Below are 18,422 nucleotides of genomic sequence, written 5' to 3' on the forward strand. Positions count from 1 at the left end.
ATTGCACATGTAGCAAGTGTTTTCAGAAAAGTACCAGTTTTGTTTCTTTAAAGTGCAGAATTCATTATTATTTCATGACATTCACACCCGCTAACAATCCATAACTCAGGAAACATCAAGCATTAAGCTTTTAAGGTAAATCAGTTTGGATGATGTACGATGTTAAAAAAAGAATGTAAGCAATTTTTAAACAAGACTCAGGGTCATTATTTTTAAAATATTTCTTGCAGAGGCTAGTGCTGGGACAAAATCAGCTATACACTGCAGGGTATTTTACAAAATGACAGATTGCTCTACATTAGCTTTCACACAGGCTGATTGAGATATTAAGGCCAAAGTTTGGTCCAGTTTTGCCCCTGATAAAAAGCAAGTCATTCCTTGCCAGTGAGAAGTTGCCAATGTGTAAAATATGATGCGTCCCTCTGTCAGCATGCTGGAAAATCTTTTCTTCTATTATTTTGAAAATAAAAACGTGTTAATCTATTCATGGTATAAGCTCCAGAAAATGCAACAGTGGGACTTAGTGCATGCTGGTGTAGGTGTTGGTGCACAGTACTTTTCCTAAAAATCAGATTGTGCATTTCTGTAAAATGAAACCCTATGGCCAAATAAAGGATAAGCCTATATAAAAAATGTAAACATATAATCATGCAGATCTGCCATAAACAGCAGATGGCAGTCAAAAAAAAGCGCCAAATGATCTTTCTTTCAATTATTAAGATACATGATTTACCGTATTTAACCAAACATGCATGTTTATTAACCCAGTGGTTCTCAATTCCGGTCCTCGGGACCCACTAACAGGCCAGATTTTAAGTATTACCTTGGGGGATGCAGACTAGAATACTGCAATCACTGAGCAGCAAATGAGATCACCTGTGATGTAATTTAGTTATCTTGCAAACCTGGCCTGTTGGTGGGTCCCGAGGACCAGAGTTGAGAACCACTGTATTAACCAAGCAGGCATTCCAGTGCCAGCCTTATGATTAAGTTGAAAAAATACACACGTCCTTAGACTCCAAGCCTTTTCTTGGGCTAACAATAGTGATCTTCCATGAACATCCAATTAATTAATTTTTCATTTGAGATTGTTTGGCCAGGTGGAGTCTGCAGTGATTATAACATATCCAAAGATATGTGGAAATTTCTGCTCTGCAGGTTATAGATTATTTGTTATCATAAAATAAATAAAAACACCAACAGGGATGAAGAGTGATCAGGCCTGTTAACAGTGTACATTTTGTGGACTAGGTCCACTTTGTAAGGCTTGTTAGGAATTCACAATTACGTTTTTATATCTACATTAAACAGGCAATCTGTTTAGCATTGGATTGGCCTGCATACTCAAAGCTGACAATGCATAGGCAAGCTAAACAAATGCAAAGAGAACTCGAAGGCTGTTAAAGCATAGAGCTCCAGTCATGGTAATTTGTCTTTAATATTGGCCTTTCCTCTTCTAAGTTATGTAAAATGATTGAGAATGAGTAAATGCAGTTTTTTTTTAAATGAGTCCTTCAGGGAATAATAGGACAGCAGGACCATTAAAATAAAAAAATAAAAAATAAAAAAGAAATGAGATAGCATTACACTCATTCACATTAGAAAGCAGATTTTACTTGAGAAAAATAAATCAATGCTTTTCTTTTGATAACACTGAATATGATGCCAGCTCTTTAAACACGCAAGCACAGTCAATATTTATTGACTCTTGAATAGATCAATCAAGTCCCATGATAATACATGACCTCTGAAGGACTGAAAAGTAATTTCGAGCAAAAAATTAATTTACTGTTTAACTAAAAGGTTGTATTCTCTGAGAGTCAATTTTAGGTCAAGCTGTGATAATACTACAGATCATGCAATTTAAGGAAAAGAAAGCAAATGAAAAAATGAGTACAATTGCATAGCTTTTAACAATGGCATGCATTTAAGTGAATTGGTGTGATGAGCACAAATTACATTCTGATTGCTAAAAAATCAAATACTTTTTTTGAACTGGAAAGCTGTTTTTTTTTAAAGAAAAATTTGAATATAATGTTCTTGAATAAGGATCATATTGCTTGTTATAAGATTACTCATTTTATGCTGAAAAGATACATAGAAAGCTCCATGTTATGAGGCAAAAGATAATCTTTAGTGATAAAATGGTTTACATTTACAAGGAATGCTATGACTGCTAATATTTGTTTTCTGAATACAGTTTACATTTAAATTAAAATGGTGGTTGCCCCATCTGGCCATCAATTAGTACCTGTGCAAATGGACACCCCATCAACATGAACATTTGGAATGTTCCTTTCTATATCAATGGAGATGGGGATGGAGGATAGTAGAGTGTTGGTTATCTTGGGAATGGGGGGACAATAGAGATTGGTACATATGTTCAAAATATGTACAGTCCCCACTGACCCCGTCAGTGGCCAGGCAGAGGGCTTCTGTCTTCCCTAACAGACAAAAATAGCCTATTTGGGCACCCACCATCTCATATGTATGGAGCCTAAAACATACGTAAATTAACTAATCCACTAAAAAAATGAATAATATAAATAATAAATATATATATATATATATATATATATATATATATATATATATATATAAATATGTATATACATTATTTTAAAGGATACATTATCTATCTATAAACTAGTTGCTCCTTTTTGGACTGTTAATTATACCATTAAATGCATTTTGTTATAAGTGCAAAAAGTACATATATTAATACATATAACAAAATGCTTTTAATGGTATAATTAACAGCCCAAAAGGAAGCAAATAGTTTATAGATAGACAATGTATCCCTTAAAAAATGTGTGTGTGTATATATATATATATATATATATATTTTTTTTCATATGTTTATATATTATTCATTTTTTTAGTGGATTGGTTAATTTAGGTATGTTTTAGGCTCCATATACATGAGATTGCAGGTGCCCAAATAGGCTATTTTTGTCTAGTAGGGCAGACAGAAGCCCTCTGCCTGGCCACTGACAGTGGGGAATGTACATATTTTGAACATATGTGCCAATCCCTATTGTCCCCCCATTCCCAAGATAACCAACACTCTACTACCCTCCATTTTGGTGAGCTAATCCTTTCCTATGGTCTCTGTCTTTCCTGCACTGCTATCAGTTATCAATTATTCCAGTTCTCTCTATAGACTACAAAGCACATTCCCTGTGTTGTGGAGCTTAGAAAAGGATGGTTGTTATGTAGTCCTAAACCACTTTCTGTCCTAAGATTAAAACATTGCTCCATGGATACTGTAACATGAGTGAGTGATGTTACCCAAGGACAGGAAGTCTCTTAAAGGCAGGATCATAAAAATGTAGGGAAAAAGGCAGAAAATGAAAACTAATGCAGTCACCAAACCTAGGGAACAGTGATCTGCATTATTTTACATTTTTGTTCCTAGAAATATTTTAGTTTCAATGTTTTTATTGAGTTTTTATTCATTATAGTAGACAAGTGTACAGAAAAGTGTATATACAGTAGCTGTCAATACTTTGTTAGTCTTTTGAACATTTATCACAGTGTATATTGTAGAAGTGCAATAAAGTTTTATGCTTTTCATTGGTGAACTTGTACAGGGCAATCATTAACAGTGCAAGCCTAATCAGAACATGTCGCCCACCACCTCCAGACACCCCTCTTGAAACATACTGTGCTCTAGGGCAGAGGGCGGCACGTCCGGTCTCAATTCTCTATCTCAACAATTGTCATTAAAGTTTCCAACGATCATGTTTTTAACAGCTTTTTTGTAACCTCCAATAGGAAGCGCTATATAATGATGTACTTAATTAGGAAAAAGGATAGTCAACAATAGCAAAAAAGGATTAGAGAAGAAGAGGGAGGGTAAAAGTGGGTGGAAGTGAAGTAGAGAGAAAGGGAGGTATCGGTGTCTTCCCCCAGATCATGAGGGCCCTGACAGGTATTTCATCCATGGCCCCCATATTTTCTCAAAGAGGGTTAGCTTATTCTTAAGGATGGCCACCATTCTTTCATTATTCATGATCCAGGTCAGTCTTCCCTTTAGTAAATCGAACGGGATCACTGGTGATTGTCAGGAACGAGCTATGGATATCTTGACTGCTGTAAAGATGAAGGCGATTAGGCATTACGCATGTCCTGGGATCCCCTCGACCAGCCTCCCCAACAAAGCCTGCTGTGGAGACTTCACTAGGTTGATCTGGGTGAGGAAGTAAATTAAATGATATGTGCAGATCCAGAACCCCCTGACTTTTTTTGCATGTCCACCAGGTATGTAGGACTGTTCCCTCCTGCCGACATTATCGGAAGCACCTGGAGGAGGCTCCCCGGACAGCGGACGTCAATCTAACCCCGACCAGATACCATCTCAAGAACACCTTATAGTTGGCATCTATAAGAGCGGTATTCCCAGAAATATTTTAATGTCAATATTTGTACCAATGGGGGCAAAAAAAAAGTTTGCAAAATTTGTACATATACTGTATATATATGTGTGTGTGTGTGTGTGTGTGTGTGTAAGCAATCACATTTCCTCATGACTTGGCTTTGTAGCGCTGCCCAATAGCTGTGCTTTTCTGTTTTTCTCTCTCTCAGTGCTAGCCTGTGAGTAAGGTTTGACACACTGCAAGCAGTTAACAAACAACACTGTTAGCTCCTTATTATCACCCCTAAGGAAGGTTAAATGGGTATGACCATTAAAAGTAATGCTTGAATCAGTAGCACTTGGCCAACCTCAACCTGAGTTTACAGTGCCTTGAAAAAGTATTCATACCCCTTGAAATTTTCCATATTTTGTAATTTTTCAACCAAAAACATAAATGGTTTTTATTTTGCTTTTTTGTGATAGACCAACACAAAGTGGCACATAATTGTGAAGTTTTTTACAAATAAATATCTGAAAAGTGTGGCGTGCTTATGTATTCAGCCCCCCTGGGTCAATACTTTGTAGAACCACCATTTGCTGCAATTACAGCTGCAAGTCTTTTTGGGAATGTCTTTACCAGCTTTGCACATATAGAGAGTGACATTTTTGCCTATTCTTCTTTGCAAAATAGCTCAAGCTCTGTCAGATTGGATGGAGAGCGTCTGTGAATAGCAATTTTTCCAAATTGTGTCACAGATTCTTAATTGGATTTGGGTCTGAACTTTGACTGGACCATTCTAACACATAAATATGCTTTGATCTAAACCTTTTTATTGTAGCTGTAGTTGTATGTTTAGGGTCGTTGTCCTGCTGTAAGGTGAACCTCAGCCCCTGTCTCAAGTCTTTTTCAGATTCTAACAGGTGTTCTTCTAAGATTGCCCTGTATTTGGCTCCATCCAGCATCCCCACAACATGATTCTGCCATGTGTTAGTTTTCACACATAGCATTTTGCTTTTAGGCCAAAGAAGTTGAATTTTGGTCTCATCTGACCAAAGCCCCTTCTTCCGTATGTTTGCTGTGTCCCCCACATGGCTTCTCGCAAACTGCAAACAGGACTTCTTATGGCTTTCTTTCAACAATGGATTTCTTCTTGCCAGTCTTCCATAAAGGCCAGATTTGTGGAGTGCATGACTAATAGTTGTCCTGTGGACAGATTCTCCACCTGAGCTGTGGATCTCTGCAGCTCTTCCATGGTTACTTTGGGCCTCTTGGCTGCTTGTCTGATTAATGCTCTCCTTGCCTGGCCTGTCAGTTTAGGTGGACGGCCATGTCTTGGTAGGTTTGTAGTTGTGTTATACCCTTTCCATTTTCAGGTGATGGATTGAACAGTGTTCCTTGAGATGTTCAAAACTTTGTTTTTTTTTAATAACCTAATCCTGCTTTAAACTTCTCCACAACTTTATCCATGACCTGTCTGGTGTGTTCCTTAGTCTTCATGATGTTGTTTGCTCTCTAACAAACTTCTTCACCGAACAGCTGTATTCATACTGAGATTAAATTACACACAGGTGGACTCTATTTACTAATTAGGTGAATGCAACTGGTTCCACTAGCTTTTAGTTAGGGGTATAAGAGTAAAGGGGGCTAAATACAAATGCACAACACACTTTTCAAATATTTATTTGTAAAACAAACTTTGAAAAACATTTATCATTTTCCTTCTACTTCACAAAATCCCAATAAAATACATTTATGTTTTTGGTCGTAACATGACAAAATGTGGAAAATTTTGAGGGGTGTGAATACTTTTTCAAGGCACTGTATGTCATAAAGCTGCTATGCTTTCCCATTCCAGATGCATAGGTGACTACCAGAAGGAGCATTATCCAATCTGAATATGGAAATTATTATACAAAAAATGGAACAAAAAAAAAAGAAAATAAGCAAATGACTTGCTGCCAAGTAAGTACTCCAATAAGACAGAAAGTTTACCTATTAAAAATACTCATGAGTTACACTAACAGACACTAGGAAAGGGCTACAAATATGAACACTTTCATTACCTCTTATAAGGTTTTAATATGAAATACTGTGGGACCATCACATATGTTGGATTATATTGCCTTTAACCCCTTCCCGCTTACCACACAAATATATGCAGCCTCATGGAAGTGTTTTTTTTTCTGTGGGGCCCCCATTTATGCATATTTCCTTTTGTGTTGGGAGCATGCTCCCAGCACAGAGATGGGGCTCTTTGCAGGAGAGGAATATAGTGTGTAAAAAAAAAAAATCGAGCAAAAATTTAAAATAAAGAATATACAATAAAGAAAAAAATAACAAGATCAAGGTTTGACAGGGCTAATGTTAGGGTCAAGGTCAGGGTCAGGGGTCAAAATTATCACATTCTGGGTAAAATTATTAATATTATTTTTTTTTATATTTGTATCAGTGTCAGTTAGTGTCAATGTCAATGTGTTTTAGGCAGGAAAAAAAATGCAAACTGCGTACTACGGGTACAAACAACAACAAACATACACATATGTGACATCGCTGCAATTGTCAGGAGCAGGAACATTTATTTTGGATTGTTCTTTGGTGGTAAATTATGATAACAGCTCAATTAAATATATATATATACTATTTTGGTACAGTTTGCCCTTAATAATAATAAAAAAACAGGAGATATCCATTACCATTTACCACCAAAAGAATGTCCAATTTGTCCTGGAAAAAAAAACAAGGGGTTAAAGGGTCATGGTATAGTTACTTAGAGAAGAACACCTCTCAAATTCATTCTTGTAATTGACAACTGTACATTGTCATTATTACCATTTTCCTAAATCTAACTTTTCTGGGTAATTTTAAAATATAATGTTACTGATGTTAAGGGAGTACCCAAAGAATAGAAAAACACTTACCCCATACACAAGTTCACCCACCATTCCATTCCATATTTTAGTTTCAGGGTCACGGGCACCATACTTGCCATCTTCAACTATGGAGAGTTTGTATTTTATCCCAACATGCTTTGCAATTTCACTAGCTAGGTCCACACAGTACCCTTCATACTTGTCATTGCCGTCTAGCTGCTCGTAGTTTTTCTTTTTCATTACATATGGATTTTCCTATATTTAAAAAAACAAAACAAAAAAAAAACCAGATCAAACATATTAAAAAGCACATTACTAAAAAGAAGCTCTATTACACCCTTGTTATTGCTCAGCAGATGAAAGGATTGAGCACAGCACTAGGCACCATCAGATAAATCTATGTCTGAGTAGATGAAATGAATGCTGTAATTTTGTAGATGCAAACCACAGAAAATAAATACAGACTTTTATGACTAGCTTAGTTTTTATGATATCAAAGTCACAGGAATCATAAAAATGGAAAAAAATGATATAATGCGGGGACAAAACTCTAGCAACATTAATACCTTTAATATCCTTTTTTGTAAGTATATGGGTAATTTATTATTTTTTGGGAAATTCTAAAAGGGACTTTGTCTCTTTCCCTCCCCTCTCTTTCCCTATTGTTACCGCAGGACATACGGTATCTCACAAAAGTGAGTACACCCCTCACATTTTTGTAAATACTTTATTATACCTTTTCATGTGACAACACTGAAATGACACTTTACTACAATGTAAAGTAGTGAGTGTACAGCTTGTATAACAGTGTAAATTTACCTTTCCCTCAAAATAACACACAGCCATTAATGTCTAAACCGCTGGCAACAAAAGTGAGTACACCCCTAAGTGACAGTGTCAAAATTGGGCCCAATTAGCCATTTTCCCTCCCAGGTGTCATGTGACTCGTTAGTGTTACAAGATCTCAGGTGTAAATTGGGAGCAGGTGTGTTAAATTTGGTGTTATTGCTCTCACTCTCTCATACTGGTCACTGGAAATTCAACATGGCACCTCATGGCAAAGAACTTTCTGAGGATCTGAAAAAAAGAATTGTTGCTCTACATAAAGATGGCCTAGGCTATAAGAAGATTGCCAAGACCCTGAAACTCAGCTGCAGCAAGGTGGCCAAGACCACACAGCGGTTTAACAGGAAAGGTTCCACTCAGAACAGGCCTCACCATGGTCGACCAAAGAAGTTGAGTGCATGTGCTCAGCGTCATATCCAGAGGTTGTCTTTTGGAAATAGATGTATGAGTTCTGCCAGCCTTGCTGCAGAAGTTGAAGGGGTGGGGGGTCAGCCTGTCAGTGCTCAGACCATATGCCGCACGCTGCATCAAATTGGTCTGCATGGCTGTCATCCCAGAAGGAAGCCTCTTCTAAAGACGATGCACAAGAAAGCCCGCAAACAGGTTGCTGAAGACAAGCAGACTAAGTACATGAATTACTTGAACCATATCCTGTGGTCTGATGAGATCAAGATAAACGTATTTGGTTCAAAATCAAGGATGTGTGGCGGAAACCAGGTGAGGACTCGGAGTACAAAGACAAGTGTGTCTTGCCTACAGTCAAGCATGGTGGTGGAAGTGTCATGGTCTGGGGCTGCATGAGTGCTGCTGGCATTGGGGAGCTACAGTTCCTTGAGGGAACCATGAATGCCATCATGTACTGTGACATACTGAAGCAGAGCATGATCCCTTTTTTCAGAGACTGGGACGCAGGGCAGTATTCCAACATAATAATGACCCCAAACACACCTCTAAGACGACCACTGCCTTGCTAAAGATGCAGAGGGTAAAGGTGATGGACTGTCCAAGCATGTCTCCAGACCAAAACCCTATTGAGCATCTGTGTGGCATCCTCAAATATATGTTATACATTACCTACATTGTTCTAGTGTTTCTATGTGGATTTTGTTTGTACATGTCTTTATTACTTTGTGATATATACTCCATATTTTCTCGTTTGGGAGTTTTTTTTAACCTGTTGAAAAAAATACAGATATATTTTTATATTACTAGTCATATTTAATGCTTTAATGGTACAATTTAATTGCCCTTCACAATCCCACAAAAATAGAGGAACCCAATTTGTAGATACTATTTGGGATGATGGCAATTACATCTTTGGCCATCCAAGCTATCCTTTGTTTAGTTATATAATAGGGTGGTGAAAACACCAAATCCTCATGCGTTTCAGAACCAAAGGTGCTTCACAGCAGGTCCATATAAGGTGATAAAAAGCACTACAGCCAGATAATAATTATGCTTACTGATAGTGTTCCAACAGAAGCTATATATATAGATAGATATCTATCTATCTATCTATCTATATATATATATATATATATATATGTAATACCCACTATGGGTGATCTTTTAGGAAATAAGTGGGAGGAATTGATATCCAATATTGAGACCAATTTTCAATCCACAGAACAAGTGGAATTAGACTTAATTTCTCTTTTTGCAATCCTTAAAAATTGGAAAAGAAATCAGCATTTCGTTGGCACATTAAAACTTTTGAATTATATATTAGGCAGAACATCAACCCAATTGGATTGAGATTTCAAATGTTTCCCATATTAGATAATATTACCAATGACATGAAAAAAGAATGGGAAAGTAAGTTTAATGAATGTTCAAAAAGTCTAATGATTCTCCTACAGAATATCAAAGACAACTAAAAAATTTGGATAAAGATATGAATTCCCTAAATGTACAAGGAACATCTTGAAATCTATAGCAAACAAATCCTACAGGAAAAAGAAAATAAATATTAAAGGGACTAAACAGCTTTAAGTGAAGGCAGGGCCTATAAATGGAATAATGGGGAAAGGTTTCCAAGAAGAAAACAGGAATTTAAAAACAATGTCCCCAAAAATGTGAATTATTTATCAGATTCATCTTCTATTTCTATTTCTTCTATCTTCTATTTCATCTTCATCAATTTCTTCTCACACAAAGCACATATTTCGGGGAAAAGAAAAGGTCCTATCAGAAACGTTATGAAATGGAAGGGCAGGTTACACAAACCAACAAGAAATGCACCATGGAAACAGACTTTGCAGAATCCTCACTCGGTGGTAATGGTGGTGGGTATTATAGCTGTGTGGAATCACATGGCTCACATGGGGGAGCCACACCAACATTTACTAAAAAATCCAAAACACATACTAAGGAAAAAGACAACATCAAACAAACAAACCCTAAAACACAGCAAACAAAAGCTTTTTTAGGCTCCTTTCAGACGGCCGCTCTGCTGCGGGACTTTTTTTTTTTTTTTCCACGGAGCGGATTTCTGTCATCCGCTCCGTGTGCCCGCATATCATCCCATCCGTTTGCGGATGATATGCGGACATAATGTAAGTATATGGCATTGCGGATGTCAGCGGATGACACCGCTGACATCCGATTTTCCTTCCTTTCTGTTTTTTACACGGATGGAAAAATGGGGTTCTGTTCCATTCGTAAAAACGGAACATAACTGAAAGGAGGAAAATCGGGTATCAGCGGATGGTATTCCGCTGACATCCGCAGTGCCATTCACTTACATTGATGTCCACAAATCATCCGCAAAAAAATAGGATGATTTGCGGACACACGGAGCGGCCGTGTGAAAGGACCCTTAGTGAAACCAACACAAAACAATCACAACAGTCACACAGGAAGATAGAGCCTTACATGATAAAAATAATGGAGAAGGGGGATTGACCATAATCAATCTCTCTTCTCATTAAATTACGATGAGAAACAGGTACTAACATTGGGACTGTATTTTTGTTCAAAAAGGGGATTGACAAATTTTAAACCATAAAAGATATATACCCCTTTGCTAGGAATTTATTATTTAAAAATATGTATACCAAACAAATTAAGGAAGAGGAGGAAATGGAACCTCACCTCATGGCTGCAGAGTTTAGAGCAATTCGGGATCTAAAGTTACTGTTACAGGAAACCGGATTCAATACTCCACTGACATTGTGGATGTAGAAAGTCTAGACGAAGACAGTAAGGAAGAAATACAAAAATTTCCCACAAAAAGTTCCGCAAGAATTCGCACAGATTTCCACCACTTAGTCAAAATCCTACCATAGCATTATTTGTTAGACAAATAACAAAAGAGATAGAGTCATTACCAACTAACTCTAGGATTGATAACCTGAATCCAAAACAATGTTTAGCCATCAAAATCTCTTAGTAACAATACAAAAATAGCCATCAAACCCTCTGACAAGGGGGGAATATTGTCCTAATGGACAATCAAATGTATGTAAACATGTGCCAACAAATTTTGAAAAATGATAAATGCTAGCGAACAATCCCTGCAGCCATAATTGATCTATATAACAAGGACGATTACAACATGGTAGACATTGCCTTAAAAGAGGGGAGAATCTCTCCTGAACTGTGAGAATTTATACGGACCAAACACCCCCCGTACACCCATGGTCTAAACACTCCCGAAAGTCTGCAAAGATATGGCCAACCCCCCAGGGAGGCCTATCATCTCTGGAAAGGGCTATATCTCTGAGGGGATAAGCCAGGCAATCGACACGCATTTAAGACCACACGTTACAAGTTTGGCGTCTTACACCAAGACACCATACACCTTTTGCAAATGTTAGTTAACATGGAAATTCCAGAGACAGCATTTTTAGTCACCGTCACTGTGGAGCCACTCTGCAACTGCATACCATGTGATGGGAACTTGCCGCGGTTAGACATGCCTTGTGTCAGCGCAGTATGCATGAATTAATTCAATGAGTTCATACTAAAGATGTTGGAATTTATCCTGTATCATAACGCTTTTTCGATCCAAGGTTCCAATTAACCTCCAAGTACGGGGCATAGCGATGAGTAAATGTTGTGCCCCATCCTACGCCAACATTTACCTGGGGGTGCGGGAACAAAACTTTCTATCCAATGAAGACTTGTCTATGTACACTTGCCACATCACCATGTGGCAAAGGTACATAGACGATATTCTGTTTGTCTGGAATGGAGCTGAAAACTTGTTGAAGGAATGTCTCTTAAAGATGAATCAAAATTACTTAAATTTTTTTTACCATGACCAACACCCATTGAACTTTCTTGACGTCAGTATCTGTAAAGATGAGTTAGGACGATTAAGTAGCAACTGTTTAGAAAAGAAACAGCAGGCAACACATTGTTGCTTGACAAGAGTTTCCCCCCCACAGGCTTTGAAAAAAATCCATCCCTTTTAGTCAGTTTCTGTGCATTAGACGCAACTGTACGAGCCACGAGGACTTCCAAAAAGAGGCAGATGAACTTACCAAAAGACTGTTATTGAGGGAAAATACAAAATCGCACACAAAAGAAGAATAATAAAATGGAAAACCCCACTAGGTTAGAACTTAGATTTTCAAATCAACATGAGGAAATTCACAAAATTTTAAAACGACATTGATCAATCTTAATAGATAACCCTGTGATACGGAACTTGGTAACACCTCTCCCGTCTATCACATACAGAAAAGCGGGTTCTATACAGGAATTATTGGTCCAAAGTGCATACAAAAGTGAGCAGAGAAAGAATTCTTGTCGGGATAAGGGGTCATTCCCTTGTGGGAGGTGTGCCCAATGTCCGGTCAACGTAAGATGTAAAGAAAGTGTCTTGCCCAATGGAGACAAATTTGTGGCAGGGCACTTTGTCAATTGCAAAACCAAAGGCATTGTTTATCTAATGCATTGCGAGTGCGGTTCCTTTTATATGGGAAAAACACGACAGGAATTTGGAAACGTGTGGGTAGGCACATGCACAGTATGAGAATAGGCAACTTGTACCTACCATTGGGAAGACATATAGCCAAGACACACAAATACAGAATGCCCAGAGTCACTTTTATGGCACTGGACAGACTTCACATACCCATAAGGGATGGGGATTGGAATAAGACCCTGCTCCAGCATGAAATGCACTCGATCAGGTGCCTAAATGCCATATCCCCCCAGGACTTAATGAGACTGAAAGTTTCAGGCCCTTCTTAGAAGGTTTTTCTTCAGGGAAAACAGACTAGGAAAATAAACTTTGTAATGTTATAAGAAATATATTGTTTACTAAGTGTACTAAGTGGGACTTTCTCTCTAGAGTTTTAGGTTTTGATTTTTGTCAGTGTGGACAGAGTGATCTTTTCTGCAATCGTTCCCAGGAGGAATCTAGCCTTGGGGGTACAAACAGAAAAATTTTACCTGCTGAGTTGTAATTTTTAATCTTTTGTTAATTTTTCTGAACTTTGAAAAAAAATCTTTGGCATATACTGTTAAAATACTCCTGTGTTTGCTTTGCTGTGCTGTCATGTGTATGCACGGATTTAAAATTATGCGTGGATAAGGCACTGCAGCAATGCGGGATACAGGGATAAATAGTTGTGTAGAATAAAAAATGTTTTCCATTGTTTCGCAGACTAATTCCACAGATGTTCCTGGTAGGATGCCATAGTCCTACCACATTATTGCACCCAGGCCAGGAAGGCCCCAGTCATGTTACTAGGGCCTCTCTATGGCAGTTAGGGTAAGACTTTAACATCGTGTTCCATCCTCTTTATCCAGATCTACAATCTGGATGGGTGCCATTTATTTCCTGTTTCCGTAGCAGTCTCCCTCTGTAGTGTGTGAATCTGGGAGTGGACCAGTGGTGATGCAACCGCGTTATGCGTGATATTGCGCATGCGCGGTACTTAGAGGAAGACGCCAGGGACCTTGAGGAAACTCAATCCCCTCTGCCTGGCTGAATGGCACAGGAAGGCAGGACTTGCGATCCTTGAAAGGGCTTTGCCCCTTTGGGAAGCTAACAGGGAACCCTCCTCACCACTGGGACTTCCGTAGACACATACACATCCTCCTGGGTAATTTATTATTCTTTGGGAAGTTCTAAAAGGGACTTTGTTTCTTTCCCTCCCCTCTCTTTCCCTATTGTTACTGCAGGACATATCTACAGATACCCGTGCTCTATTCTGGTTATTTTCAGTATCCCCCAAGCTTCCAGCTTTGAATGGCATCCAATGTACCTGATGTGCAAGTAAGATGCAATGCCATCAATGAGTAGCTGGAATTACCACTTTGGATCTACTATATATGTTACACAATACCTACATTGTTCTAGTGTTTCTATGTGGATTTTTTTTCTACATGTCTTTATTTCTTTATTACTTAATGATGTATACTCCATATTTCCTAATTTGGGAGTTTTTTTAACCTGCTGAATAAAATGCAGAAATATTTTTTATAATACTAGTCATATTTAATGCTTTTATGGTACAATTGAATTGCCCTTCACAATCCCACAGAAATAGAGGAATCCAATTTGTAGACATTAACAAATTAACTAAAAAAAAATAGACATTAGCTTTAATTTTAAAGATGTACATTGTAGTTTTGTAGAATATGATATGCTGCAAAGGAGAAAGGGAGTCATTTTTGTAAAATGATTAAGCATTGGTATATTTTGGAAGGGCTCTGATAAAATATCTTCCTGGTGAGTCCATGATAACACCCAGACTGTATAGCATGTAGCTAGTTACATTCAACTGGACATGCTCTATAATGGTAAAGGCATTTTGTATCTTATCAAAGCCACTTCTTTTGTTATAATGAGTGTCAGGAACATAACCCAGCATTTATACCCATACAAGTACCACAAACACCTTATTACCATGGAATGTGTCAAGATAAAGGGTAATTGTTCATGAACAGGATGGGAGGTGTGAAAGTTGTAGAACCATCCTGTTCTACTTACATAACTCCATCCTTGGTGTCATGAAGCCTGCACAGATGTTAATCTTCCAATTCACATGACTGAAGGTATATACTGTTGTTAAACCACAGGGGCAGAGATGTAAACATGGAAATAGATATAGAAGACAGATGATCAAAGGACCCTCACCCTGTTCAGGGATAGCTGTTCAAGTCTGATGTAAATGGCTTCACATGCCTCTTGGAAACCAGTTGTCATCTCTGTCCAAAAGGTGCACATCACTGTCCTCGAAAGAATGTTCTTTGTTCTTAAGGTGTAGGAAAACTGCATCTTGATTATTGGAATTTGCTATCCTATCTTGGGCTATCTTGAGCGGAACCCCATCCCTGCAAATAATTTCATTAGCGCAGGGATGGGGTTCCGCTACTTTCACACCTATATGTGTGTATTTGTATATATACATATATGTGTGTGTGTATATATACCCCTACACAGAAGTTCAGATGTCATGCCTGCCTCCAAAGACGTCCACAAAAAAGCCCAATAAACACCTGAAACAAAAACGCCCAGGTGTAAAAGGAGCGGAGCCCCGTCCCTGCTCTACTAATAATTCTAAGAAAAAATATCTTTTTCTTATGGCGGTCACCCTGACATGGATGAATTCGGTCACCCTGGCATACAAGGAGCGGAGCCCCATCCCTGCTCTACTATTAATCCCCTCAGCTCCCGGGGCAGACGGTATGGAGGCCCCTCCATGGCAGATCCCTTGAGACAACGGTTCTTACTCCATTGTAAGCAATTTCATACAAAATAACATAATTTTAATTGGGTGTTCATATTGTTATATGCATTATGACTTCCATGATATTTCCCCTTTTCATAGTGAATCCACTGCACCAGCTCCTGAGGAAGTGTTATGAATACACGAAACGCGTAGAGCTTACATGATGCAATTACTATGGAGTATCTATTATTTTGTTACGTTATGTTATGACCTATACCATACCCATTATGTTATGTACTTGTTTTAATATGCTATGTTATTGGGATCTACTGTATGTAATTTTTGTATTTATGATGTCACAATTGTGCATACATAATAAATCAGATTACATGTGTACTATTTCATGTTCTTTGTTTGGACGTGTATGCACATATATTTTATGTACAACTTTTCATGGTCATCTTCAATCACACGCCTCATTTAAAGTCCCAACCCCCCCCCCCCTCTTGTTCAAATTGATATTAGGGATGGAGATACATATCTTTGTAACCTCATTTAAAGTCCCGACCTCTCTGCTCGGAGCTCCCCCCCCCCCAGAGCTCCCTGCTTTTTTCATCACTGTCCTCGAAAGAATGTTCTTTGTTCTTAAGGTGTAGGAAAACTGCATCTTGATTATTGGAATTTGCTATCCTATCTTGGGCTATCTTGAGCGGAACCCCATCCCTGCAAATAATTTCATTAGCGCAGGGATGGGGTTCCGCTACTTTCACACCTATATGTGTGTATTTGTATATATACATATATGTGTGTGTGTATATATACCCCTACACAGAAGTTCAGATGTCATGCCTGCCTCCAAAGACGTCCACAAAAAAGCCCAATAAACACCTGAAACAAAAACGCCCAGGTGTAAAAGGAGCGGAGCCCCGTCCCTGCTCTACTAATAATTCTAAGAAAAAATATCTTTTTCTTATGGCGGTCACCCTGACATGGACGAATTCGGTCACCCTGGCATACAAGGAGCGGAGCCCCATCCCTGCTCTACTATTAATTCTAAGAAAAATTATCTTTTTCTTATGGCGGTCACCCTGACATGGATGAGTTCTGTCACCCTGGCATAGCAGTCAGAGTCAGTTTACCCTAAACTACACTACGGTCACCCTCACACTTAACACTTTCCCGACATAAACTAGATTATTTAATCTAACTATAGTGGTATATAGTACCCTAACTACACTAGATATCCCTTTCCTCACACTAATAATTGCTAAATGACACTTTTGCAGCAGGAGTAACAGAACTGCTTCCACTCTCTTCCACAGCCCCTGTATTACAGTGCTAGAGATTTGGTGGGGCTATGTTATATACTGGGGGTCGCATTCACTACTGATTGGCCTCTGGACCCCCTAGCCACTCCAATCACATTCCTAGCATCCTTCTGCCCCCTTAATTGGCTTTTACTGATGTTTCTGGTCCAATCACAGGCTTTTAAAGCCCAGTTCCTGTCCCATTGCATTTTGGGCGGTTCTGGTTGCCGAATTCCGAACTTTTTCTGCAAAAAGTTCGGAATTCGGCCGAATTTCAAACAGTCAATGTTCGGATCGAACCGATGGTCGACCTGAACCGTTCGATCATCCCTACTCTTTACCAGATGATCAGCTGTGTCCAATCACAGCTGATCCTAGATGTACACAGACGCCGGTCATCAGCTCTCTCCTCCTCTCCTCCTTATGCTGTCATTAGGAAGAGCAGAGGAGAGAAGAGAAGAGAGCCGATGACTGGCTTCCGCAAAAGGGACATGTATCAGTGCAGTCCTAACAGTGCCCACCAGTTCTGCCAATCTGTGCCCACCAGTGTTGCCAATCTGTGCCCATCAGTGCCTCTTCATCAGTGTAACCTATCAGTGCTGCCTACCAGTGCTTACCAGTGCCCATCAGTGCCACCTATCAGTGCTCATCAGTGCACTGATGAGTGCCATCTATTAGTGCAGCCTCATCAGTGCCACCTCATCAGTGCCCATCAGTGCAGCCTATCAGTGCCCATCAATGCCCATCAGTGCCACCTAGTCAGTGCTCACAAGTGCCCATCATTGCAGACTATCAGTGTCCATCAATGCAGCCTCATCAGCCCAAATCAGTAAAGGAAAAATCCTCTCTTTGCAAAAGTTTATAACAAACTATGAAAAAGTTTTTTGTTTTTTTTTCAAAGTGTTAGGTATTTATTCATTTATTTAACAAACAGTAGTGATTAAACCCAGTGGAGATTAAACACCACCAGAAAATCTCTATTTGTGTGAAAAAAATTATAAAAGTTTTATTTGGGAACAGTGTTGCATGACCACGCATTGTCATTTAAAGTGTGACAGCTGAAAATTGGCCTTGGCAGGAAGGCGGTAAAAGTGCCCAGTAGGCAAGTGGTTAAATAAACATTTTAAATTGAGAGCATACATAGTTTTCATTTTATGTTTGTAGAATATTTCTGTGCCCACCTGATGAGTGTAATAGAAGGAGTGGTGTCATGGCAGCCATCTTTTAAAGGGAAGGGCCACTACTGTGCAGTAGACAAGACAAGGTGGTGCTATTACATAGTTCCCCTTAAAGGGAAAGCATGGACCTATGATAACCAGGTCCTACCATTTAGGATGAGAGTCCATCCTATTTATTAATTTGGAATGGAACACAGAGTAGTGATGTTTGTCAATATTTCCTATGTGGGAT

General features: G+C 38.7%; 1 protein-coding gene across 5 annotated transcripts in view; it reads right to left on the bottom strand.

Moving 5' to 3' along the window:
- The window catches only part of GRIA3 (glutamate ionotropic receptor AMPA type subunit 3), a 427,883-nt gene that overhangs the window by 35,387 nt on the left and 374,074 nt on the right, over positions 1-18,422 (bottom strand). For all 5 annotated transcript variants that reach the window (XR_014225478.1, XM_082263155.1, XM_082263154.1 and 2 more), the window contains exon 10: positions 7,277-7,483. Coding sequence is in view for 4 of the 5 variants with exons in the window: in XM_082263155.1 (XP_082119281.1) it covers positions 7,277-7,483 (207 nt within the window). In the remaining variant the exon portion in view is untranslated. The remainder of the gene's footprint in view (positions 1-7,276; positions 7,484-18,422) is intronic.

This window comes from Pelophylax lessonae (genome assembly GCF_965119305.1).
Source record: "Pelophylax lessonae genome assembly, chromosome: 7".
NCBI lineage: Eukaryota > Metazoa > Chordata > Amphibia > Anura > Ranidae > Pelophylax > Pelophylax lessonae.